The 27,687-nt window shown below is 47.0% G+C and overlaps 1 protein-coding gene across 1 annotated transcript in view; it reads right to left on the bottom strand.

Moving 5' to 3' along the window:
- Positions 1-7,814: 7,814 nt before the first annotated feature.
- Positions 7,815-27,687, bottom strand: part of LOC135026570 (uncharacterized protein C3orf38 homolog) — a 104,882-nt gene continuing 85,009 nt past the window's right edge. Inside the window, exons 4-5 of the mRNA XM_063953635.1 lie at positions 8,207-8,524; positions 7,815-7,847 (exon numbers count right to left, since the gene is read on the bottom strand). Of these exons, the coding sequence (XP_063809705.1) occupies positions 7,815-7,847; positions 8,207-8,524 (351 nt within the window). The remainder of the gene's footprint in view (positions 7,848-8,206; positions 8,525-27,687) is intronic.

Here is a 27,687-nt window from a genome sequence, read left to right on the forward strand (position 1 = left end):
AGGAGTGCTGATCACAGGCAGATGACAGGAGCACTGAATACAGGCAGATGATAGGAGCACTGATCACAGGCTGATAACAGGAGCACTGAATACCGGCAGATGACAGGAGCACTGGTCACAGGCTGAAAACAGGAGCACTGAATACAGGCAGATGACAGGAGCACTGGTCACAGGCTGATAACAGGAGCACTGATCACAGGCAGATGACAGGAGCACTGGTCACAGGCTGATTATAGGAGCACTGATCACAGGCAGATAACAGGAGCACTGGTCACAGGCAGATGACAGGAGTAATGAATACAGGCAGATGACAGGAGCACTGGTCACAGACAGATGACAGGAGCACTGGTTACAGGCCGATGATTGGAGCACTGATCACAGGCTTATAACAGAAGCACTGATCACAGGCAGATGACAGGAGCACTGGTCACAGGCTGATAACAGGAGCACTGAATACAGGCAGATTACAGGAGCACTGGTCACAGGCTGATAACAGGAGCACTGGTCACAGGCAGGTGACAGGAGCACTGATCACAGGCAGATGACAGGAGCACTGGTCACAGGCAGATGACAGGAGCACTGGTCACAGGCAGATGATTGGAGCACTGGTCACAGGCTGATAACAGGAGCACTGATCACAGGCTGATAACAGGAGCACTGATCACAGGTAGAAGACAGGAGCACTGGTCACAGGCTGATAACAGGAGCACTGAATACAGGCAGATGACAGGAGTACTGGTCACAGGCTGATAACAGGAGCACTGGTCACAGGCAGATGATTGGAGCACTGATCACAGGCTGATAACAGGAGCACTGATCACAGGCTGATTTCAGGAGCACTGATCACAGGCAGATAACAGGAGCACTGGTCACAGGCTGATAACAGGAGCACTGGTCACAGGCAGATGACAGGAGCACTGGTCACAGGCAAATGACTGGAGCACTGGTCACAGGCAGATGAAAGGAGCACTGGTCAGAGGCTGATAACAGGAGCACTGAATACAGGCAGATGACAGGAGCACTGGTCACAGGCTGATAACAGGAGCACTGATCACAGGCAGATGACAGGAGCACTGGTCACAGGCAGATGACAGGAGCACTGGTCACAGGCTGATAACAGGAGCACTGAATACAGGCAGATGACAGGAGCACTGGTCACAGGCAGATGACAGGAGCACTGGTCACAGGCAGATAACAGGAGCGCTGGTCACAGGCAGATGACAAGAGCACTGAACACAGGCTGATAACAGGAGCACTGGTCACAGGCAGATGACAGGAGCACTGGTCACAGGTAGATAATAGGAGCGCTGATCACAGGCTGATGACAGGAGCACTGGTCACAGGTAGATAACAGGAGCACTGGTCACAGGCAGATAACAGGAACACCGGTCACAGGCAGATAACAGGAGCACTGGTCACAGGCAGATAACAGTAACACTGGTCACAGGCAGATAACAGGAGCACTGATCACAGGCAGATGACAGCAGCACTGATCACAGGCTGATAACAAGAGCACTGGTCACAGGCAGATAACAGGAGCACTGATCACAGGCAGATGACAGCAGCACTGGTCACAGGCAGATAACAGGAGCACTGGTCACAGGCAGATAACAGGAGCACTGATCACAGGCAGATGACAGGAGCACTGGTCACAGGCTGATAACAGGAGCGCTGGTCATAGGCAGATGACAGAGATTCTGGACTCAGGCTGATAACAGGAGTGCTGTATGGTGGTGCGGTGGTGGCTGCATGACATCAGCTTCCTGATGTCAGAGCTGGACCTGGGGAACAGGTGTTTATCTATCTTCTGTATGTGTTTGGTGAGTGCCGGTAACTGTGTCTGCAGTAAACTCTGCACTCATGTCTCTTCACTGCATTACAGTTAATGCAGCCTGCAGTTACCAGGAGCCAGAGCAGCTAAGAGCTAACCAAAGATAATGTTTGCTGCAGTATGGAGGCCACTATGTATTGGGCTCCTAGGGGGCGACCACCCCCTCCGCTTCCTCTACAATCCAACCCTGAATAGCTCAATGTTATAAAAAGTAAAGCATTTAACATACAGTACTGTATAGATTGCACTAGTGATTAAAGTGAGACCTAAGGATTTATGTCCAGGATACTCAGACTGATCTTAAATTTCTTATCATGTGAATTGGCCGTTAGTCTAAAGGCCCATACACACTTGACGATGCACACGTTGTTAACGACTTCCCTTGAACTTCCCTTGAACAGCTGAGCAAACGACATGAGCATACACACTACCAACTAGTGATGTGCACCGGAAATTTTTCGGGTTTTGTGTTTTGGTTTTGGGTTCGGTTCCGCGGCCGTGTTTTGGGTTCGAACGCGTTTTGGCAAAACCTCACCGAATTTTTTTTGTCGGATTCGGGTGTGTTTTGGATTCGGGTGTTTTTTTTAAAAAAACCCTAAAAAACAGCTTAAATCATAGAATTTGGGGGTCGTTTTGATCCCATAGTATTGTTAACCTCAATTACCATAATTTCCACTCATTTCCAGTCTATTCTGAACACCTCACACCTCACAATATTATTTTTAGTCCTAAAATTTGCACCGAGGTCGCTGGATGGCTAAGCTAAGTGACACAAGTGGCCGACACAAACACCTGGCCCATCTAGGAGTGGCACTGCAGTGTCACGCAGGATGGCCCTTCCAAAAAATACTCCCCAAACAGCACATGACGCAAAGAAAAAAAGAGGCGCAATGAGGTAGCTGTGTGACGACTAAGCTAAGCGACCCTAGTGGCCGACACAAACACCTGGCCCATCTAGGAGTGGCACTGCAGTGTCACGCAGGATGGCCCTTCCAAAAAATACTCCCCAAACAGCACATGACGCAAAGAAAAATGAAAGAAAAAAGAGGTGCAAGATGGAATTGTCCCACCCACCCTTATGTTGTATAAACAGGACATGCACACTTTAACGAACCCATCATTTCAGCGACAGGGTCTGCCACACGACTGTGACTGAAATGACTGGTTGGTTTGGGCCCCCACCAAAAAAGAAGCAATCAATCTCTCCTTGCACAAACTGGCTCTACGGAGGCAAGATGTCCACCTCATCATCATCGTCCGATTCATCACCCCTTTCACTGTGTACATCCCCCTCCTCACAGATTATTAATTCGTCCCCACTGGAATCCACCATCTCAGATCCCTGTGTACTTTCTGGAGGCAATTGCTGCTGGTGAATGTCTCCATGGAGGAATTGATTATAATTCATTTTAATGAACATCATCTTCTCCACATTTTCTGGAAGTAACCTCGTACGCCGATTGCTGACAAGGTGAGCGGCGGCACTAAACACTCTTTCGGAGTACACACTGGAGGGAGGGCAACTTAGGTAGAATAAAGCCAGTTTGTGCAAGGGCCTCCAAATTGCCTCTTTTTCCTGCCAGTATACGTACGGACTGTCTGACGTGCCTACTTGGATGCGGTCACTCATATAATCCTCCACCATTCTTTCAATAGTGAGAGAATCATATGCAGTGACAGTAGACGACATGTCAGTAATCGTTGGCAGGTTCTTCAGTCCGAACCAGATGTCAGCATCAGCAGTCGCTCCAGACTGTCCTGCATCACCGCCAGCGAGTGGGCTCGGAATTCGTAGCCTTTTCCTCGCACCCCCAGTTGCGGGAGAATGTGAAGGAGGAGATGTTGACGGGTCGCGTTCCGCTTGACTTGACAATTTTCTCACCAGCAGTTCTTTGAACCCCTGCAGACTTGTGTCTGCCGGAAAGAGAGATCCAACGTAGGTTTTAAATCTAGGATCGAGCACGGTGGCCAAAATGTAGTGCTCTGATTTCAACAGATTGACCACATGTGAATCCTGGTTAAGCGAATGAAGGGCTCCATCCACAAGTCCCACATGCCTAGTGGAATCGCTCTGTTTTAGCTCCTCCTTCAATGCCTCCAGCTTCTTCTGCAAAAGCCTGATGAGGGGAATGACCTGACTCAGGCTGGCAGTGTCTGAACTGACTTCACGTGTGGCAAGTTCAAAGGGTTGCAGAACCTTGCACAACGTTGAAATCATTCTCCACTGCGCTTGAGACAGGTGCATTCCACCTCCTTTGCCTATATCGTGGGCAGATGTATAGGCTTGAATGGCCTTTTGCTGCTCCTCCATCCTCTGAAGCATATAGAGGGTTGAATTCCACCTCGTTACCACCTCTTGCTTCAGATGATGGCAGGGCAGGTTCAGGTTTTTTTGGTGGTGCTCCAGTCTTCTGTACGCGGTGCCTGTACGCCGAAAGTGGCCCGCAATTCTTCTGGCCACCGACAGCATCTCTTGCATGCCCCTGTCGTTTTTTAAATAATTCTGCACCACCAAATTCAAGGTATGTGCAAAACATGGGACGTGCTGGAATTTGCCCAGATGTAATGCACGCACAATATTGCTGGCGTTGTCCGATGTCACAAATCCCCAGGAGAGTCCAATTGGGGTAAGCCATTCTGCGATGATCTTCCTCAGTTGCCGTAAGAGGTTGTCAGCTGTGTGCGTATTCTGGAAAGCGGTGATACAAAGCGTAGCCTGCCTAGGAAAGAGTTGGCGTTTGCGAGATGCTGCTACTGGTGCCGCCGCTGCTGTTCTTGCAGCGGGAGGCAATACATCTACCCTGCTCCACTTGTCCACATGTCCGTGGTTAAGTGGACATTGGGTACAACTGCATTTTTTAGGACACTGGTGAGTCTTTTTCTGACGTCCGTGTACATTCTTGGTATCTCCTGCCTAGAGAAGTGGAACCTAGATGGTAATTGGTAACGGGGGCACACTACCTCAAGAAATTGTCTAGTTCCCTGTAAACTAATGGCGGATACTGGACGCACGTCTAACACCAACATAGTTGTCAAAGCCTCAGTTATCCGCTTTGCAACAGGATGACTGCTGTGATATTTCATCTTCCTCGCAAAGGACTATTGGACAGTCAATTGCTTACTGGAAGTAGTACAAGTGGTCTTCCGACTTCCCCTCTGGGATGACGATCGACTCCCAGCAGCAACAACAGCAGCGCCAGCAGCAGTAGGCGTTACACTCAAGGATGCATCGGAGGAATCCCAGGCAGGAGAGGACTCGTCAGACTTGCCAGTAACATGGCCTGCAGGACTATTGGCTTTCCTGGGTAAGGAGGAAATTGACACTGAGGGAGTTGGTGGTGTGGTTTGCGCAAGCTTGGTTACAAGAGGAAGGTATTTACTGGTCAGTGGACTGCTTCCGCTGTCGCCCAAAGTTTTTGAACTTGTCACTGACTTATTATGAATGCGCTGCAGGTGACGTATAAGGGAGGATGTTCCGAGGTGGTTAACGTCCTTACCCCTACTTATTACAGCTTGACAAAGGCAACACACGGCTTGACACCAGTTGTCCGCATTTTTGTTGAAATACTTCCACACTGAAGAGCTGATTTTTTTGGTATTTTCACCAGGCATGTCAATGGCCATATTCCTCCCACGGACAACAGGTGTCTCCCCGGGTGCCTGACTTAAACAAACCACCTCACCATCAGAATCCTCCTTGTCAATTTCCTCCCCAGCGCCAGCAACACCCATATCCTCATCCTGGTGTACTTCAACACTGACATCTTCAATTTCACTATCAGGAACTGGACTGCGGGTGCTCCTTTCAACACTTGCAGGGGGCGTACAAATGGTGGAAGGCGCAAGCTCTTCCCGTCCAGTGTTGGGAAGGTCAGGCATCGCAACCGACACAATTGGACTCTCCTTTGGGATTTGGGATTTCGAAGAACGCACAGTTCTTTGCTGTGCTTTTGCCAGCTTAAGTCTTTTCTTTTTTCTAGCGAGAGGATTAGTGCTTCCATCCTCATGTGAAGCTGAACCACTAGCCATGAACATAGGCCAGGGCCTCAGCCGTTCCTTGCTACTCCGTGTCGTAAATGGCATATTGGCAAGTTTACGCTTCTCCTCAGACGCTTTTAATTTTGATTTTTGGGTCATTTTTTTACTGATCTTTTGTGTTTTGGATTTTACATGCTCTGTACTATGATATTGGGCATCGGCCTTGGCAGACGACGTTGATGGCATTTCATCGTCTCGGCCATGACTAGTGGCAGCAGCTTCAGCACGAGGTGGAAGTGGATCTTGATCTTTCCCTATTTTTTTAACCTCAACATTTTTGTTCTCCATATTTTAATGCGCACAACTAAAAGCCACCACAGGTATACAATGTAGATGGATGGATAGTATAGTATTATATTACTTATGGACGACGAGTGCACTGACGACACAGAGGTAGGTACAGCCGTGGCCTACCGTACTGCTTATATATATAATATACTGTATATAACGGACCTGGTGGACACTGTCAGCAGACTGCTAAACTAGTATGAAGAAAAAAAAACCACCACAGGTAGGTATACAATGTAGATGGATGGATAGTATAGTATTATATTACTTATGGACGACGAGTGCACTGACGACACAGAGGTAGGTACAGCCGTGGCCTACCGTACTGCTTATATATATATAATATAATGTATAACGGACCTGGTGGACACTGTCAGCAGACTGCTAAACTAGTATGAAGAGAGAAAAAAACACCACAGGTAGGTATACAATGTAGATGGATGGATAGTATAGTATTATATTACTTATGGACGACGAGTGCATTGACGACACAGAGGTAGGTACAGCCGTGGCCTACCGTACTGCTTATATATATATAATATACTGTATATAACGGACCTGGTGGACACTGTCAGCAGACTGCTAAACTAGTATGAAGAAAAAAAAAAACAACACAGGAGTGTTTTTCAGGCAGACAAACGTATACTGGACTGGTGGTCACTGTCAGCAAAACTGTGCACTGTACTCCTGCTATAACTGCTCCCCAGTCCCCACAATTAGGCAGTGTGAGCAGAGCAGCGCACTCAGCACAGATATATCATGCAGCAGTGCAGCACACTGAGCACAGATATGGTGGAGCGTTTTTTTCAGGCAGAGAAACAAAGGATTAAACTCACTGGTGGTAAACCCTGCACTGTACTCCCTAACAGCTGCTCCCCGTCCCCAATCCTCCCCACAATTATAACTAAGTCACTCAGTTTACTCTTTTCTTTTCTAATATAACGGAGAGGACGCCAGCCACGTCCTCTCCCTATCAATCTCAATGCACGTGTGAAAATGGCGGCGACGCGCGGCTCCTTATATAGAATCCGAATCTCGCGAGAATCCGACAGCGGGATGATGACGTTCGGGCGCGCTCGGGTTAACCGAGCAAGGCGGGAGGATCCGAGTCGCTCGGACCCGTGTAAAAAAATGTGAAGTTCAGGCGGGTTCGGATCCCGAGGATCCGAACCCGCTCATCACTACTACCAACGACCAAAGACCAAAGACCATTCATCGTTGAAGCATCCAAGCTGAACAGTTTATTCAAATAATGAGCTGGGAACAGGGCTGGTGAACAGTGGCTTGGTCGTTCGTCGTTCACACCATACACATTCAACGACGTCTCTGGTCGGTAACGACCAAAGTGGAAATTGAGCATACATGCTCCACAGATAAGCGAGGGTCGTTAACGTCCCGCGGGGCCGCGCATCGGTGGTCGTCGGATGCATACACACTTGACGATATAATGAGCGACGTCGTTGATGAGGGCTGAAATGAACGACGTCGCTCATTTTATCGTCAAGTGTGTATGGGCCTTAAAACTTTGATCTAATGTACCCAGGTATGCTTTATCCCTAAGGACTAGGGGGGTCATTCCGACCTGATCGTAGCTATGCTAAGTTTAGCACAGATACGATCACTGACACAGACATGTGGGTGGACGCCCAATACAGGACTAGTCTGCCCCGCATGTCTGGCCCGGCCCCACCTACAAGTACAAAAGCGATTTTGTACTTGTAGAGTAACTCCCAGCCAGCGCAGCTGCTGCGGCTGGCCAGGAGTTACTTGACGCTGCCAGGGTTGCAGCGGCTGCGTGTGTCCGGTCACGCAGCGGCTGGGTTGGCCGGACCACGCACAGAAAACAGCAGCTAAATGCCACCATGCCGCTCTCTCCCACCCAGCAACCGCCTCTACCTGTTAATCAGTCAGAGGCGATCGCTAGGCAACGACGGACGCCAGCCATCTGGCATGCGCCGGCGCATGTGCAGTTCTGACACGATCGCACCGCTGCGAAAAACTGCAGCGTGCAATCGGGTCGGAATGACCCCCTAAGCCTGCTGCAGTCACTTCCACAAATCCCTTTGGGGAATTCACACTTTTTACCTTATCATTATTAGGATGAAAAGAAAGTCTCTCATTTTGAGTGGGAGTAGGTAAACGTGAACTGGCACTTTGAGCACAATGGTATTCTTTTTTGGGTTCCGTGGGTCTGTGCTGTGGATGAAGAAAAGCATTCCCGGAGAAGTGCTGAGGTCCCCAGTTCCCTTTTTCTTGTCTGAGTGATGGGTTCTGGGAGGTCAGGATAGGGTCGAACAATTTACAGAAGTCTTTCTCAAACATCTTACAGTCAAGTGGCAAAATAGATGGTTTCATTTCCTCCGCCATCTGTAAACACATGTAATATATATATAAAACAAAAGTTTAATGTATATATAAAACAGGAGTATTTCTGAGCTATAAGACTGAATCACTAGAGCACAATTACTATTCTTCAATAAGAGAAATACTCACTGCCCAGTCCTTTGTAGACTCACCTGAGACCCCAATATCTGTGATGTAACTGTCCCCACCCTGCTGTCATCCATGTGTGGGTAATTGACAGACAACTGGGAGAACTTGTAGGAAAGTTCTCCCAGTTAGCACAGGCTGATAACAGGAGCGCTGCATAAAGACAGGTGACAGATTTACCAGACTCAGGCTGATAAAAGAACTGCTGGCACAGGCTGATAACAGGAGCGCTGAAGACAGGCAGGAAGCAGAGGTACTGTTTAGGCTAATAACAGAAGCACTGGTCACAGACTGATAACAGGAGCACTGAATACAGGCAGGAGGCAGAGGTACCCCGACTCAGGCTGATAACAGGGGCGCTGGTACAGGATGATAACAGGAGCGCTGGCACAGGCTGATAACAGGAGCGCTGGCACAGGCTGATAACAGGAGCGCTGGCACAGGCTGATAACAGGAGCGCTGGCACAGGCTGATGAGAGGAGCGCTGGCAGAGGCTGGTAACAGGAGTGCTGACTGAGGCTGATAACATGAGCCCTGAATACAGGCAGGAGGCAGAGGTACCAGACTCAGGCTGATAACAGGGGCGCTGGTACAGGCTGATAACAGAAGCGCTGAATATAGGCACGTGACAGAGACACTTGACTCAGGCTGATAACAGGAGCGCTGGCGCAGGATGATAACAGGAGCACTGAATACAGGCAAAAGGCATAGGTACTGGACTCAGACTGATAACAGGAGAACTGGCACACGCTGATATCAGGAGCATAGAATACAAGTAGGAGGCAGAGTCGGCCCTAGCCAATTTGATGCCCTAGGCAAAATTTTGTCTAGTGCCCCCTAGCACCGCCTCTAGTTCTGTCTCTGACCCAGCAACACTCAGGTAGTGGGGCCTACCGGATGGTTACCCTGTGGGCCAGTTCAATCCTGCATAATGCCACACATTAATACCCATAATACACATTATTCCACACAGTAATGCACCTTACATATATGCCCATATTAGTAATGCCCATAATACATATAATTCCACAATGTAATGCACCTTACACATATGCCCACATTAGTAATGCCCATAATACACATTATTCCACACAGTAATGCACCTTACATATATGCCCACATTAGTAATGCCCATAATACATATAATTCCACAATGTAATGCACCTTACACATATGCCCACATTAGTAATGCCCATAATACACATAATTCCACACAATAATGCACCTGACACATATTCCCCACATTAGTAATGCTAGTAGCTTTTTTTTATAAAACTTATGACTGTGTTTAGTGAGATGGGGTGGCAGGATGGGTGGGTGCGTGCTTGCGCTCGCACCCGTTAAAGGGGCACCCGTCCCGTACAAGGGATGTGACCTCACAGGGTATGCCATCCTTTACAAGCCTCACCCTTTATTTTAGCTTGCTCGTTGGAAACAGATAGCAGCATGTCCAGATACTGCCACACTTGCTGGTTATACAAAAAGACCAGTATCAGACATGTAGCAACTGTCGGGTGCAGTATGGTATGCCGGCGGCCGGGCTGCCGGCAACCAGCATACCAGCGCCGGGAGCCCGACCGCTGGCATACCGACAGTGTGGCGAGCGCAAATGAGCCCCTTGCGGGCTCGCTGCACTCACCACGCTGTGGGCACGGTGGCGCGCGACACGCTATTTTATTCTCCCTCCAGGGGGGTCGCGGACCCCCACGAGGGAGAATATATGTCGGTATGCCGGGTATCGGGATTCCAGCGCCGGTATACTGTGCGCCGGGATCCCGACATTCGGCATACTGAAGACCACCCGCAACTGTCCATTCTCTTCACTGTTTAGTGTATTTGCTGGTATCTGTTACTCCCGGCAACTGCATGCCCTTTATTTTATACTGCGGGAGCAATATGCTCTGCTCTCCAGTCTGACGCATTTGAAAGTCACGCTGCACTGATGCTTCATATAGAAATAGCGCGATGAGGTATATGAACAATGGCTTATAGGGGCCCCATGGCAACAAAATTGTGGGGAGCCCCACCAATAAAAATTGAGGCAACCCACCCCCACCTATTTTCCAACGCAGCCCTATTTTCCAGTGGTTCAAGATGGGGTGTAGGCACGGAGAGTGCAGTGCTTGTGGTGCCGGACCACACTATCTCACCTTCTCTGGAGCTTGTCTGCCTCGAGCACATGTGCAGCCGCAGTGCCAACACGTCCCTCTGCGCTGATGGTGAGGCCTCTGCATTCCTCAGTTTGGGTGGGCCTAGCCATGCTGCCCAGAGTGGAGATGGCAGATGAGTCTGGCAATCTTCCTGACAGAGCACAACTTGTAGTGATGGACACCTGATGCCCCTTTCTGAGCCATTAACCTTTAACTGCCTACTGCCCTGCTGACTACACTTGGCAGTGTGGGGGCCCCCACCCCAATGTGATGGGGCCACTGGACAACCGCCCCATCTGCCCCACCTATAATTCATCTTGAATTCAGCCATACATGGGTGTATCACGGCATTCCACATGGAATGTTAGATATTCACAATAAAATCCTTCTATATAAAAACAAATGCAACACCATGATTTTGATTTCCTGGGTACTGGGTATATATATGTTATCCTGGCAGATGGGATGCTGGCTGTCACTATACCAACAACGGCACCCCATCTGCTGGAATCCCGGCAGCGAGGCAGTGAGTCCCCTCGTCTGTTTGCTGTGCTTGCCACTCATCGGGCCTGGTGAGTGGGAATACCGGGCAGGTGTCGGGATTCCGGCTGTTGGTAAAATGAACTGCCCTTGCACATTTTGGTTTTGGAACCCTATTTAAAAAAATGTAAATCATAAAAACAACTAAAATAACAGAATTTGGGGGTGTTTTTGTTCCTGCAGTATTATTAACCTCAATAACATTCATTTCCACTCATTTCCAGTCTATTTTGAACACCTCACAGCTCACAATATTGTTTTCATCCAGTTTAGGCCAAAAGGTTGCACCGAGGTGGTAGCTGGATGACTAAGCTAAGTGACAGCAGTGGGCGGCACAAACACGTGGCACATCTAGGAGTAGCACTGCAGTGGCAGACAGGATATCAGTTTTATAAACTATGCCAAAAAAATGCTGCAAAGAGCAAAATGCAAAGAAATGAGGTGTAAGATGGAATTGTCCTTGGGCCTTCCCACCCACCCTTATGTTGTATATTAAACAGGACATGCAAAGTTTAACAAACCAATCATTTCAGCGACAGGGACTGTAACTTGTGGCTGAAATTATTGGTTTGTTTGGACCCCCACAAAACAAGCTGGCAATGGGCAGTGCACAAACAGGCTTTAGTAAACCAGTCAGCCCAGGGCTGGCATTCCTCGGAAAGTGGGGACAAACTAAAAAATTAAATGGGGTCCCCGCTTTCGAGCAACAACCAGCACTCGGCTAATAGCCCAGTGCTATGCCCCGCACCCCTGGTGTCGGTGGGTGCAGGGTTCATTGTATGTTAATATTGTTCTTTACAGGCGGCCTACATGTCCCAGCAAGCCTGCCACAGCATGCTGGCACTTGGTGAACCACAAGTGCCAGCATGCCTGGACACAAAGGGCCCGCTGGCACCCGTAGTCCGCCTGTAAAGAAATTATTAAAATAAAGACAAAACACCTAATAATTGTGGAGGGTAGAGTAGTTAGTGTATGTCCTTGAGGCCTGGGAAGTAGAGGGATAGGGCAAGTTCCAGTGCTGGGGTGGGGATTAGAGTGGGTACTGAACTGAAAGGCCAGGGGGTAGGGCTAGTTAGCTTATCTCCCCCATTGTAGTCAGTGCCTGCGCTGGTCCTGCACCCCTCACATCAACAAGCAGGGTCCCAACGTAGGCGTCACCAGCAGGATCCCGGTGCCTGGAGCAGCGGCTCTCCCGGCCATATAAAATAACAGCTGCGCTGTGTCAATACAGACAACTCCTCTGTCCACTCGTATTGAAGAAAGGTGTGTCTAACCTTCCTTTCTAAGTGTCCGGCTGTCCAATCCAACTGCCTTATTGACAGGGGCGTGCCCTCATGTAGGCTGGATGCACGCCCCTGTCACTAAGGCACTTACAGTAGCGCCTCTTATATATCATTTTTCACTGGGCTTTTGCAGCCCATTGCTTGGACCCGCCCCCCGTCCGCCCCCTGACTGCCCCCCCGCCTCAGCTTGTTCACTATGGTCAGCGGGAGGCACCACTTCCGCTGCCTCCCACACAGCTATTCCTGCAACAGCAGAGGGGAAGTTATTAGAATAAAACAAAGAAGATATAAATGACACAAAATCTGTGTTATAAATATCTTCTTTGTGTTATTTTAATCAGTATGCCTCCCCTGACTGCACGTCCCTGCTAGACCAGTGAGTGCCTGTCTAGCTGTGTTGAGACTACAAGTCCCAGCACACCTTGTCAACTGGATTTGCTGGGACATGTAGTGCAATCATACCTAGAGAGGGATTTTTAACTGTATGTATGTGTGCATATATCCCCTCGGTGTCCCTGTCCACGCCCTCCTTGTAATCCTCCCTCAGTGTCCCTGCCCACACCATCCCTGTAACTGCCCCCTCAGTCACCCTGCCCTCACACTCCTGTAATTCCCTCTCAGTGTCCCTTCCTGCACCCTCCCTGTAAGAGCCCCGCAGTGTCCTTGACCTCAGCCTCCCTGTAGCCCCTCCCTCTCATTTTCCCTACCCAAACCCTCCCTGTAAATCCCCCTTAGTGTCCCTGACCTCAGCCTCCCTGTGACTGCCCCCTCAATGTCCCTGCCCACACCCTCCTGTAATTCCACCTCAGTGTCCCTGCCTGCACGCTCCTGTAATTCCCCCTCAGCATCCCTGCCCACACCCTCCCTGTAATTGCCCCTGAGTGTCCCTGACCTCAGCCTCCCTGTAAGCCCTCCACCTCATTGTCCCTACCCGCACTGTCCTTGTGATTCTCCCTCAGTGTCCCTGACCTCAGCCTATCTTTAACCCCCCCCCCTCCCCCTCTGGGTGTGGGGAGCTGTGTGGGGAGGTGGCAGTTACTTACTTTGCCAGGGGCACTCAGTCCACTAGATACACCCCTGCTCACAAAATCCCATAAAACTGTTTACAGTACATACTACTTTCTCTTTTGTTATAATTTTCATCTGCATATTCACAGAAAATCTTCTCTCCAGGACTGTAAATCCATCTAAAGAAACAGTAACATATTTATTTGTATATGGATGTTTAATAAATAGGAACTGCTTCATTGCTTCTTCATTCCAGTTATACTTTGGGTAGTTCTCTATTGCCGGCGGTAATTTACTGCACGGCAAAAACAAGGCTAATACCGCGATTTTAGCCTGATGGTATTGGGCTTTCCAATTCTAGACCATTTTTACCATGTGTAAATTACCCATTTTCGGGCGATAACAGATAGGATCCGGAATAAGTTCCTGGACCCATGTGTTATCGTGGAAAAGAGGGGCTGATAGGGCTGGTTATCGGGGATTCTGCTTTGTGCGCCTCATAATCCCAGATAATTGCTGGTGATCAGGGCTAATTGGATAGCCCCCGGTGGATCCATGAGCAGCACTAATTTACTGCAGCTAACAGGATACCCCCCTTTGTGTGATTTGCCTTGCATAGCAAAGCTTTATTAGCTTGAATCTTACATGTGATTTTAAATTTCAATCTATATACTCTCTGGCGTATTTATAATGGGTGCAAGAGAGGGGGGGGGGCAGGCAGACGGATCCTGCATATGCCCCTGTATATACAGTATGGCATTATGGCGTAAATGTATCAAACCTTGGAAAAAGATAAGTACCAATTAATCATCTTCTAACAGCCATTTCACAGGCTGTGTTTAAAAAATGACAGTAGTTAATTGGTTGGTACTTTATCTCTCTCTAAAGTTTGACACATCTGCCCCTATATGTAATATTGATGTTAAACATGTTTTAAATTAGCTTTTTATGTTTTAATTGCAGTTTTGAGCGATTACTTAAAGATAATGCTGCTTTTGTTTTGTTCTATTATAATCTTTTTAATATGTAGCAATATCTCTCAGCAGCATCTTCTTTGTAAGCGTTACTAATATATTAATTCCACTAATCCACCGTGGTCATTACTGTATATTTAACAAGTTTCAGAACTCTCTAGGCAAACATACTTTCATTTCTCTGAATGCAGCCTCACCAGCCACCAGAACGTTAAAGTTATTACTTGTATTTTACACAAGTCAAGTGTGTAAGGTGGGTCGGGTGAGGGCGGTGGTCAGTGTCGGAATGGGGTGTGAAGGGCCCACCGGGGGAATGCAGGGGTAGGGGCCCACACTTAGGGGTGTGGCCAGTCTACAAAAGGGGTGTGGCAAGCCTCCACAGAGGACTGAAATGCACAATAGTCTTTTGCAGTGTAATGCAACATATCTACCATGTATAATACAAGTGCACAGTCTGGAACCTGATCCCTAGAGGAAGGAGTGGGCCCTCAGGCAGTGGGGCCCACCGGTGGTTTCCCCTGTACCCCTGTGGGCCAGTCCAACCATGGCGGTGGTAGACTGAAGCTTTGCCTGGGGCACCAAGAAACCCTGCAAGGTCCCTATATGTTAGCAAGTTAGTGACTATCCCCTTAAAAACCCAATAGTAACGAGCACTGACGTGCAGTGAGATCTGTGGCGGGGGAGACATCGTATGCTATGTGCGGCTGGCACTTTTCGTGTTTTGGTTTTGGTTCTAATTCCACTTTCATGATTTGGTTTTGGCTCGGTTTTGCCAAAACCATCCTTTCATGTTTTGGTTTTGGATGATTTTTGAAAAAAAAATATAAAAACTGCTAAAATCACAGAATTTGGGGGTAATTTTGATCCTACGGTATTATTAACCTCAATAACATTAATTTCCACCCATTTCCAGTCTATTCTGAACACCTCACAATATTGTTTTTAGGCAAAAAGGTTGCACCGAGGTGGCTGTATGACTAAGCTAAAAGACACAAGTGTGTGGCACAAACACCTGGCCCATCTTGGAGTGGCACTGCAGTGTCAGACAGGAGGGCAGATATTTTAAAAAAGGCCCCAAACAGCACATGATGCAAAGAAGAAAAAGAGGTGCACAAGGCTGCTGTATGACTAAGCCAAGTGACACAAGTGTGCCGCACAAACACCTGGCCCATCTAGGAGTGATACTGCAGTGTAGACAGGAGGGCACTTTTAAAAAACTTGGCCCCAAACAGCACCTCATGCAAAGATGTAGAAGAGGTGTAATGAAGTAGCTGTATGACTAAGCCAAGCGACACAAACAATTGGCCCATCTAGGAGTGCCACTGCAGTGTCAGACAAGAGGGCAGATAACCAAAAAAAGGCCCCAAACAGCACCTCATGCAAAGATGTAGAAGAGGTGCAATGAGGCAGCTGTATGACTAAGCCAAGCGATACAAACAATTGGCCCATCTAGGAGTGCCACTGCAGTGGCAGACAGGAGGGCAGATATAAAAAAAGGCCCCAAACAGCACATAATGCAAAGAAGAAAAAAGGGGCACCGAGGTTGCTGTATGACTAAGCTAAGCGACACAACCACCTGGCCCATATAGTAGTGTCACGCAGTGTCTGAATGTTGAGAGTGGGCAGCAATTGTTCGGTCCACTGACAGCATCTCCAGCATGCGCCTGTCATTTTTTTTAAATTCTGCAATTGGTGGACTTATATGGCAGTACCCCAGGACTAATACAGCAGTACCCCTGGACTCATACGGCAGTGTCACACAGGATGGCACTTTTCAAAAACTAGGTCCCAAACAGCACCTCATGCAAAGATGTCGAAGAGGTGGATTGAGGTAGCTGTATGACTAAGCCAAGCGACACAAACAATTCCAACTGGAAGTATATGTCCAAATCACTGGAATTATACTGCAAAATCACTGGAATTATACTGCAAAATCACAGGAATTATACGTCCAAATCTCAGGGATTAAATGGCAGTACCACTGGTCATATACGGAAGTGTCAGACAGGATGGCACTTTAAAATAATAGTCCCCAAACATAAGAAGAAAAAAAGGTGCATGATGGAATTGTCCTTGGGCACTCCCATTCACCCTTATGTTATATAGAACATGCACACTTTAACAAACCAATCATTTCAGCGACAGTCTGCCACACGACTGTGGCTGAAATGACTTGTTTGTTTGGGCCCCCATCAAAATAAGAAGCAATCAATCTCTCCTTGCACAAACTGGCTCTACAGAGGCAAAATGTCAACCTCATCCTCCGATTCCTCACCCCTTTCACTGTGTACATCCTCCTCCTCACAGAATATTAATTCGTCCCCACTGGAATCCACCATCACAGGTCCCTGTGTACTTTCTGGAGGCAATTGCTGGTAAAGGTCTTCCCGAAGGACTTTATAATTCATTTTGATGAACATCATCTTCTCCACATTTAGTGGAAGTAACCTCCTACGCCGATCACTGACAAAGTTACTGGCTGCACTAAACACTCTTTCGGAGTACACACTGGAGAGGGGGCAACTTAGATAAAATAAAGCCAGTTTGTGCAAGGGCATCCAAATTGCCTCTTTTTCCTGACAGCATACATACGGACTGTCTGACATGCCTACTTGGATGCTGTCACTCATATAATCCTCCACCATTCTTTCAATGGCGACAGAATCATATGCAGTGGCAGTAGACATGTCAGTAATCATTGGCAGGTCCTTCAGTCTAGAGAAGATGTCAGCTTTCGCTCCTGACTGCCCTTGCGGTCCCAGTGGTGGGAGAAATTAAAGGAGGAGCTGTTGACGGGTCACGTTCCGCTTGAGTTGACAATTTACTCACCAGCAGGTCTTTGCACCTCTGCACACTTGTGTCTGCCGAAAAGAGAGATACAACGTAGGCTTTAAACCTAGGATCGAGCACAGTGGCCAAAATGTAGTGCTCTGATTTCAACAGATTGACCACCCTTGAATCCTGGCAAAGCGAATTAAGGGCTCCATCCACAAGTCCCACATACTTTGCGGAATCGCTCCATCTTAGCTCCTCCTTCAATTTCTCCAGCTGCTTCTGCAAAAGCCTGATGAGGGTAAAGACCTGAATCAAGCTGGCAGTGTGTAAACTGACTTCACGTATGGCAAGTACGAAGGGTTCGAGAACCTTTGCACAAGACAGAAATCATTCTCCACTGCGTTTGAGTCAGGTGCATTACCCCTTCTTTGCCTACAGTATATCGTAGGTGGATGTATAGGCTTGAACGGCCTTTCGCTGCTCCTCCATCCTCTGAAGCGTATAGAGTGTTGAATTCCACCTCATTACCACCTCTTGCTTCAGGTGATGGCAGGGCAGGTTCAGGCGTGATTGATGGCACTCTAGTCTTCGGCACGCGGTGGCTGAATGCCGAAAGTGGCCCGCAATTTTTCAGGCCACCGACAGCATCTCCTGCACACCCCTGTAATTTTTCAATAAAATCTGCACCACCAAATTAATTGTATGTGCAAAACATGGGACGTGCTGGATTTTGCCCAGATGTAATGCATGCACAATATTGGTGGCGTTGTCCGATATCACAAATCACCAGGGGAGTCTAATTGGGTTAAGCCATTCTGCGATGATGTCCCTCAGTTTCCGTAAGAGGTTGTCAGCTGTGTGCCTCTTACGGAAAGCTGTGATACAAAGCGTACCCTGCCTAGGAACAAGTTGGAGTTTGCGAGATGCTGCTACTATTGCCGCTGCTGTTGTTGCTCCGGGAGGCCATACATCTACCCAGGGGGCTGTCACAGTCATATAGTCCTTAGTATGCCCTGTTCCACTTGTCCACATGTCTGTGGTTAAGTGGACACTGGATACAACTGCATTTTGTAGGACACTGGTGACTCTTTTTCTGAAGTCTTTGTACATTCTCGGTATCGCCTGCCTAGTGAAGTGGAACCTTGATGGGATTTGGTACTGGGGACACAATACTTCCCTCACTTGTCTAAATCCCACTGCACTAATGGCAGATACCAGACGCACGTCTAACACCAACATAAGTGTCAAGGCCTCAGTTATCTGCTTTGCAACAGGATGACTGCTGTCATATTTCATCTTCCTCACAAAGGACTGTTGGACAGTCAATTGCTTAGTTGAAGTAGTACAAGTGGTCTTCCGACTTCAACAGCAGCGGCGGCAGCAACAGCAGCACTAGGCGTACCACTCGGAGGAATCCCGGTTAGGAGGGGACTCCTCAGTCTTGACAGTGACATGGCCTTCAGGACTATTGACGGTTATGGCTGAGGAGGTAGTTGACATTGAGGGAGTTGGTGGTGTGGCTTGCAGGAGCTTGGGTACAAGAGGAAGAAGGGATTTAGGTGTCAGTGGACTGCTTACGCTCTTACCCAAAGTTTCACAACTTGATACTGACTTATGATGAATGTGCAGCAGGTGACGTATAAGGGAGGATGTTCCTAGGTGGTTAACATCCTTACCCCTACTTATTACAAATTGACAGAGGCAACAGATGGCTTGACACCTGTTGTCCGGATTTGTGGAGAAATAATTCCACACCGAAGAGGTGGTTTTTTTGGTAGTTTGCCCAGGCATCACAATGGGCTTCTTTATCACATGGACAACAGGTGTCTCCCCCGGTGTCTGACTTAAACAAGCCACATTACCATCAGAATCCTCATCGTCAACTTCCTTCTCAGCGCCAGCAAGACCCATATCCTCATCCTGGTGTACTTCAACAGTGACAACTTCAGTTTCAATATCAGGACCTGGACTGTGGGTGGTCCTTCCAGCACTTGCAGGGGGCGTGCAAATCGTGAAAGGAGCCACCTCTTCCCGTCCAGTGTTGGTAAGGTCAGGCATTGCAACTGCCGACACTTGGACTCTCCTTGGGGATCTGTCATACCATCTTAGAATGCACAGTTCGTTTCTGTGATTTTTCCAGCTTAACGCTTTTAATTTTTCTAGCAGGAGAATGTGGGCTTCCATCGTCATGTGAAGCTGAACCACTAGTCATGAACATAGGCCAGGGCCTCAGCCGTTCCTTGCCACTCGTGTCGTAAATGGCATATTGGCAAGTTTACGTTTCTCCTCAGGTGATTTAAATTTCTTTTTTTGGGTCTTTTTACTGAACTTTGGCTTTTTAGATTTTATATGCCCTCTACTATCACATTGGGCATTGGCCCTGGCAGATGACGATGGCATTTCATCTATGTCATGGCTAGTGGCAGCAGCTTCAGCACTACGAGGAAGTGGTTCTTGATCTTTCCCTATTTTGTCCTCCAAATGTTTGTTCTCCATTATTTTTCTGGAGTTATATAACACAATATGCGGCACAGGAATGACTGATGGGTGATGCACAGGCAGGGCCGTTTCTAGACAATTTGGCTCCCAGTGCGAGATTTCAAAATGCGCCCCCCCCCCCCCCCCCATTGCTCTAAAAAAAAAAAAAAGTGTGCCCCCCCCATATAGCCATAAAAAGAAAAAGTAGGCGCGCGCGCTCCCGACAAGGGTGTGTGGCCTGATTAAAATGGGCATGGCCTCATCTGATATCATCACACCCACCACAGTACGGAAAAAATAAAAATGTCCCCTTTTTACACATTACAGCAGGCAAGTGTCCCCATATTACACAGCGCGGCAGGCAGGTGTCCCCATTTTACACAGCGCGGCAGGCAGGTGTCCCCATTTTACACAGCGCGGCAGGCAGGTGTCCCCATTTTACACAGTACGCAGGCAGGTGCCCCCATTTTACACAGTACGCAGGCAGGTATCCCCATTTTACAAAGTGCAGCAGGCAGGTATCCCCATTTTACACAGCGCGGCAGGCAGATATCCCCATTTTACACAGCACGGCAGGCAGATATCCCCATTTTACACAGCACGGCAGGCAGATATCCCCATTTTACACAGCACGGCAGGCAGATATCCCCATTTTACACAGTACGCAGGCAGGTGCCCCCATATTACACAGTACGCAGGCAGATGCCCCCATATTACACAGTACGCAGGCAGATGCCCCCATATTACACAGTACGCAGGCAGATGCCCCCATATTACACAGTACGCAGGCAGATGCCCCCATATTACACAGTACGCAGGCAGATGCCCCCATATTACACAGTACGCAGGCAGATGCCCCCATATTACACAGTACGCAGGCAGATGCCCCCATATTACACAGTACGCAGGTAGGTGCCCCCATATTACACAGTACGCAGGCAGATGCCCCCATATTACACAGTACGCAGGCAGATGCCCCCATATTACACAGTACGCAGGTAGGTGCCCCCATATTACACAGTACGCAGGCAGATGCCCCCATATTACACAGTACGCAGGCAGATGCCCCCATATTACACAGTACGCAGGCAGATGCCCCCATATTACACAGTACGCAGGCAGATGCCCCCATATTACACAGTACGCAGGCAGATGCCCCCATATTACACAGTACGCAGGTAGGTGCCCCCATATTACACAGTACGCAGGCAGATGCCCCCATATTACGCAGTACGCAGGCAGATGCCCCCATATTACACAGTACGCAGGCAGGTGCCCCCATATTACACAGTACGCAGGCAGGTTCCCCCATATTACACAGTACGCAGGCAGGTGCCCCCATATTACACAGTGTGGCAGGCAGGTATCCCCATAGGCAAGTGCCCCCATATTACACAGTGTGGCAGGCAGGTATCCCCATAGGCAGGTGCCCCCATATTACACAGTGTGGCAGGCAGGTATCCCCATAGGCAGGTGCCCCCATATTACACAGTGTGGCAGGCAGGTATCCCCATAGGCAGGTGCCCCCATTTTACACAGTGCGGCAGCGGCAGGCAGGTTTCAAGCTGAGGAGAAGGAAGGGGGAGAGAGAGAGAATACTTACGTCTTCCCGCTCTTCGGTCCCGCCGCCTCACGTCCCGCGCCGGCCGCCTCCTCCTTCTTGCTTCTCCTTCTCGCCTCTCCCGAGCGCTCCTGCTCGGGGGGCGGAGTTTCGCGGAATGACGCGTTTGCGTCGTGACGTCACGACGCAACGCGTCATTCCGCGAAACTCCGCCCCCCGAGCAGGAGCGCTCGGGAGAGGCAAGAAGGAGTAACTAAGTGCCGCGGCGGGCGCCCCGTGCAGTTGCACGGCTCGCCCGCCCCTAGAAACGGCACTGTGCACAGGACACTACCACTGGTCTGATGCAGAACAACACAGCATCACTGTAAGGGACTTGTTGTTATTATTATTATTATTGCTGTGGGAATGTTTTTCAGCAGCAGGGACTGGAAAACTGTTTTGAGTCGAGGAAAAGATGGATGGTGCTAAATACAGGGATATTCTTGAGCAAAACCTGCTTAAGTCTTCCTGTGATTTGAGACTGGGACAGAGGTTCACCTTCCAGCAGGACAATAACCCAAAGCATACTGCTAAAGCAACACTCGAGTGGTTTAAGGGGGAAACATTTAAATGTGTTGGAAAGGCCTAGTCAAAGCCCAGATCTCAATGCAATTGAGAATCTGTGGTCATACTTGAAGATTGCTGTTCACAAGCGAAACCATCCAACATGAAGGAGCTGGAGCAGTTTTGCCTTGAGGAATGGCCAAAAATCCCAGTGGCAAGATGTGGCAAGCACATAGAGACTAATCCAAAGCGTGGCTCTACAAAGTACTGACTTTAGGGGGGTGAATAGTTATGCCCGCTGACATATTCTGTTATTTTGTCCTAATTGTTGCTTGCTTTACAATAAAAATAAAAAAAAATCTTCAAAGTTGTAGGCATGTTCTGTGAATGAAATGATGCAAACCTTCGAACAATCCATTTTAATTCCAGGTTGTGAGGCAACAAAACATGAAAAATGCAAAGGGAGGTGAATACATTAGCAAGGCACTGTATGTATATATATGTATATATATATATATATATACACACATACACACACACACACACACACACACGTCCATTGAAGAACGGCACTCAGAGACAACAAAGCGTGCAAATAACATGTAATTCTAAAGTCAACGTTTTGGGGCACTGAGCCCCGTTGTCAGGACCAAACAACAATACAGGGTTCTGTGCCCCGAAACGTTGACTTTGGAATTACATGTTATTTGCATGCTTTGATTCTACGGATCAGTGCTCAATATCTGTGCTGCATTGTTGTGACCAGTGTATAGTAGTACAGTGCAGCATTGTGGTGACCACCAGTATATAGTAGTACAGTACAGGTGTCCATTGCTGTATCTTGCAGCTCCGTGTCAGACTCAGTTCTATTCTCCGAATCAGTGCTCAATATCTTTGCTGCATTGTGGTACAGTACAATAGTCCAGTGCTGTTCTCGCTGCTCAGTGTCAGTTCTCCCTAGTATCATCAGTGATCAGTATAATCAGTTCTCAGTATAATCAGTGCGCTGTTAGACGTGCGCCTGTTTTCTGCCATTAGAGCATTGGGATTTAGAAAATTGATGAAGTTATTGTGTCCCCAGTACAAAATCCCATCTAGATTCCACTTTACTAGGCAGGCGATAGCAAGATTTTACCAATTAATATCAGTGATTTATAATTATTAATTCCAGTGATCTTGCCAAATAATTCCAGTGATTTTGTCATTTTCTTCCAGTGATTTGGATCAATAATACCATTGATTAGAACAAATAATTCCTGTGATATTGAGGTGTTTGTGTCGCTTAGCTTAGCCATCCAGTGACCACAGTGCAACTCTTTTTCTATTTTCTTTGCATCATGTGCTGTTTGGGGACTATTTTTTTAAGTGCCATCCTGTCTGACACTGCAGTGCCACTCCTAGATGGGCCAGGTGTTTGTTGCGGCCACTTGGGTCGCTTAGCTTAGTCATCCAGCGACTTTGGTGCAAATTTTAGGACTAAAAATAATATTGTGAGGTGTGAGGTGTTCAGAATAGATGGGAAATGAGTGGAAATCATGGTTATTGAGGTTAATAATACTATAGGATCAAAATTACCCCCAAATTCTATGATTTAAGCTGTTTTTGAGGGTTTTTAGGAAAAAAACACCTGAATCCAAAACACACCTGAATCCGACAAAAAAAGTTAAGGGAGGTTTTGCCAAAACGCGTCCGAATCCAAAATCCAAAACCAAAACACAAAACCAGAAAAATTTCCAGTGCACATCACTAATATATATACCCAGGACATGCCACAGCCAAAAAAAAGGGGCGTGACCTAGAGAGGAGTGGGTGGGGCCCATGTGGAGGGTGGGGCCTAGTGGCGCGAGCCCCTTTTTTGTTATTTTGGGGGGGAGGGTGCACAACGGCGCAAGACCCATTTTTGTTATTTTTTTTGGGGGGGGGAGGGAGCACAGCACTCCCTGAGCAGCAGAGCAGCCACTGGCTCCACTCCCTGCACTCATAGATGCCATGCGCATGCGCACGGCATCTATTCAGTGATCACCGGCTGCTTTGTAGAGCAGAGCAGCGGTGATTACTGGCTCTCCCAATATGCCCCCCGCCTATGGGACACTGTGACCCAAGGGAGGGACAGTGGGACAGTGTCCAATTAGCAGGACTGTCCCGCTGTATTCGGGACAGTTGGTATGTAGTATGTATATATAATATATATTTATTTATACGTATATTAAGTAGATACTTTGTTACCCTATCACAGAGGGGAGGCTGAGCTCAAAGCTGGTAGTCCCAGTATTCCAGCGGAGCGCTGCAAATTCGATGAGTATTGACTATAAAAATGATTAGGGTAAGAGAAGGATTATATTTCTAATGCTGGGTACACACCTAAGGATATATCTGCAGATAAATTGATCTGCAGATATATCTAAAGCCGGATCGTGTAGTGTGCAGTGCATATACACTGCCCGGTCCATCAGGAAATGACATCATGAACTGTGCGAGCATTTACACCCGCATGGCCAGGTCATTTGTCAGTCACCGCCGGCTGCAGCAGCTTGCATACGGGCGGATGGCTGACCGTCCATACACACACACCGACATGCCAATATATCTAACGATATATTGGCCGTCGGCTGTGCAGCAGGGCCAACGCAATGGGACTGTGAACGACGGAATTCGCAGGCCTATCGATCGTACACACTGGCCGACGGACCTGCAATATATCGGCCGTTCAAAAGAACAGCCGATATATCGGCCAGTGCGTACCCAGCTTTAGTTATAAACGTCTTCTTTGTATTATTCTAATCATGTGTATTGTCAAAACTCTGGAGTATACTGGAGTATAACAAGTGAGACTCTGCCTCCTCAATCTATCCTGACCACTCGTCACTGCTAACCAGGTTCATATCAAGTTCCTATGTTATGGTTATGAAACTCTTCTCTCTTCAGCATTTTAAAGCTTGGGAAAAAGGACCCAGAACCTTCTCTACCCAGCTCTCAACAGGTGTGGCAAGTAAAAAGCTTCTGCTTTGCCTTAAGCTGAGCTCCACATGAACGTGCAGCTCTTTCCCTATGTGAGTGAGCAAGGGATGGCTATCAACCATTGATGTTTTGAAACCATCGATAGACTATGCCCAATGTTAAAAACCTTTGCCATTGATGAGGGAGAAACAGATGGTTTCCCGCCTAGCTCTGCACCTGATGCACCATGAAGCATTTATACAGCAGCCAATATGTTCCCAGTGATAAATGGTGTCACCCCACACCATAACAATACGCAACAATAAAGTCACCAACGGGTCCCAGGTGCGTGGAGAAATAATACGAACACCAATCCTCAATGGATGCAATTTCTTTCTGTTGCTTTATCTTCTTCAAACAGTATCAATCCACCTGCAAGTACCCAGAGAAATATAAAGCATATAATATTGTAATACAGTTATGTTCAGACCTAAATCAAATCAAAACTATGTGTAATATTGGGAGAACTCGTACCAGAAACAATGGTTTATCAAATTAAGTAGACAGAATCACATGTAAAGGAGAGGGCTATGCCTTATTCATTACTGATCTCAATCCTCTATCCTTCCACTTCTGGTATGAGTGTTCTTCAGACTTCCCAAATGCATATAGATGGACGGAAAAGAGATTCCCAATAGTGTAATACAGTATTTAGTCACATAAAAACAAATAAAAGCTTAAATAGAAATAAGGGTCAGATTGGACTCTCCCCATTCGAATAGATCTACAAACAAAAGTAGACAAATCAGGCAGGATTAATGTGACGCCCAGGCGTCCCTAAAAAACACACATCCGCCAGCCAGGTCCGGTCTAATCATACTCCAAATACCATATCCTCCTTTCCAATGCGATTCAATACCCTTCTGGTATCTTCCTCAAGGCATATGGAGAATATGCCACAGGACAGGTATTTATACCCCCAAACATGGACAATTAATGACATCACAGTAAAACCTATTTCAGAATGGAGTTCCTAACTTCTAAAATATCCCATAAAGTCTTAAGTCCTTTGATACATTTATGTTGTTCAGGGTATTCCCACAAATATTTGAAATATTCCAATCACTAGGAAAAAACAAAAATGATGCTTTTTTTTGACGCACTTCCTGTCGGAACTGGAAATCGCGGCCTGCAATCTGCATGACACGTGTGTTCCACTGTTGCATCACTTCCGGTGATGCACTTCTGGGTTGGCGGTGCCTATAAAAACAAAGGCGGGCATGGTGGTTCTTTTATTGTACTCCTCAGGAATTCCTTCAATATTGCGGCTGCAATTTTGGATGTGATCTCAATACTCAAAACAGAGGAGTGGACATTTTCTTGAAGCTCAAAATGGGGAAATAAATAAAAACATAAAATGAGTGGGGAAATAGAGCAATACAAGTCCATATACCAGGTTTCATAAAACATTACATTATTACAAACAATAAGATATCACACCCAGAATAAAATTCCTAAAAATTTCTCACATGAACCACTTGAGTTCGAAATCTATATTTAGGCCAGAGGGAGTGAGTGTTTGAAAATTATTTATCATGCTCATCTCGCTCTTTGACAATATCTTTGAGATATCACGTGCCCTCACATCCTTAATGACTTTCTTCAGCTCAAAACATTTTTTATGTGTTTTACATCACACATATGCGTTTCTTTAAAATGCATAGATAGTGCATGGGACTCAAGAAATTCGTGGATGTTACGGAAGTGTTACCCAACTCTCATTTTAGGGGGTTTACTGGCCAATATTGCATTTGTTACATGAACATTCTAAACCATAGACGACATTAGATGAATTGTAATTAAAAAAAAGCTCTTCACTTGTTTGGATTTCAAATTTAAATTCGGGGATCTTTGGAAAATGCAGGTTGGATTGTCCGGAAGATCTCCCCCTATCACTGGATCTTTTTGTAGTACATTCCAGTGTCTAATAAGTATATTTTTAACTTGCTGATGTTGAAAGGTGTAATTTGCAATAAAAGACCATTTAAATGTATAATTAGAAGTAGTTTTCTTTCTATGACCCTTAACCTCCAACAGATCCAGTCTATTAGATTCTGTAACCCTCTCTAGTGACTCTAAAACCTCATTCGTTTAAATTGACTCATAGGTACAGAATCTAGCCAATTACTATGATGGCAACTGTCCCAAACACCACTTCTTATCCGGCATACCTGGAGGGGTTTTATATAATCTTTTGGAACTTTTGTGCTGGAGGATTTGGAGAAATTGAAAGCTGGTTAAATAAAAAAATAATCTGACGTTCAAGGAAAGAAAAGCCTTAAAAAGTTTTATGTCTAATAAGGAATTGATTATAAAACCAGAAAATAAGGGAGGGGTGTAGTTCTTTTTGACAAAGCTGACTACTAAACTGAAGTATATAGACAATTGAAAGATAAAGAAACATATACAAAAATGCAAGGGGATACGATTAAAATGATGTTTTACAGTTAAAAAGTTTAATTGAGAAATATAAGGGCATACTCACAGATAATGAGTGTTAATTTCTTTTGATTGAAAATCCGGTGATCCCCACTATCTATATTATCCCAAAGGTCCATAAGAACCCATTGAAACCAGTTGTTTCCAGGGTCTATTCAATGACTGCTAATTTGTCTCAGTTTATCGATTTTTATCTTCAGCCACTAATGCCTCCCATCTGAGACACTAATAATGCTTCACATCTTTTAAAAAAAATAGGGTGGCAAGAGTACTTTTACTTCATTACTGCAGA

The sequence above is a fragment of the Pseudophryne corroboree genome, chromosome 2 (genome assembly GCF_028390025.1).
Source record: "Pseudophryne corroboree isolate aPseCor3 chromosome 2, aPseCor3.hap2, whole genome shotgun sequence".
Classification (NCBI taxonomy): Eukaryota; Metazoa; Chordata; class Amphibia; order Anura; family Myobatrachidae; genus Pseudophryne; species Pseudophryne corroboree.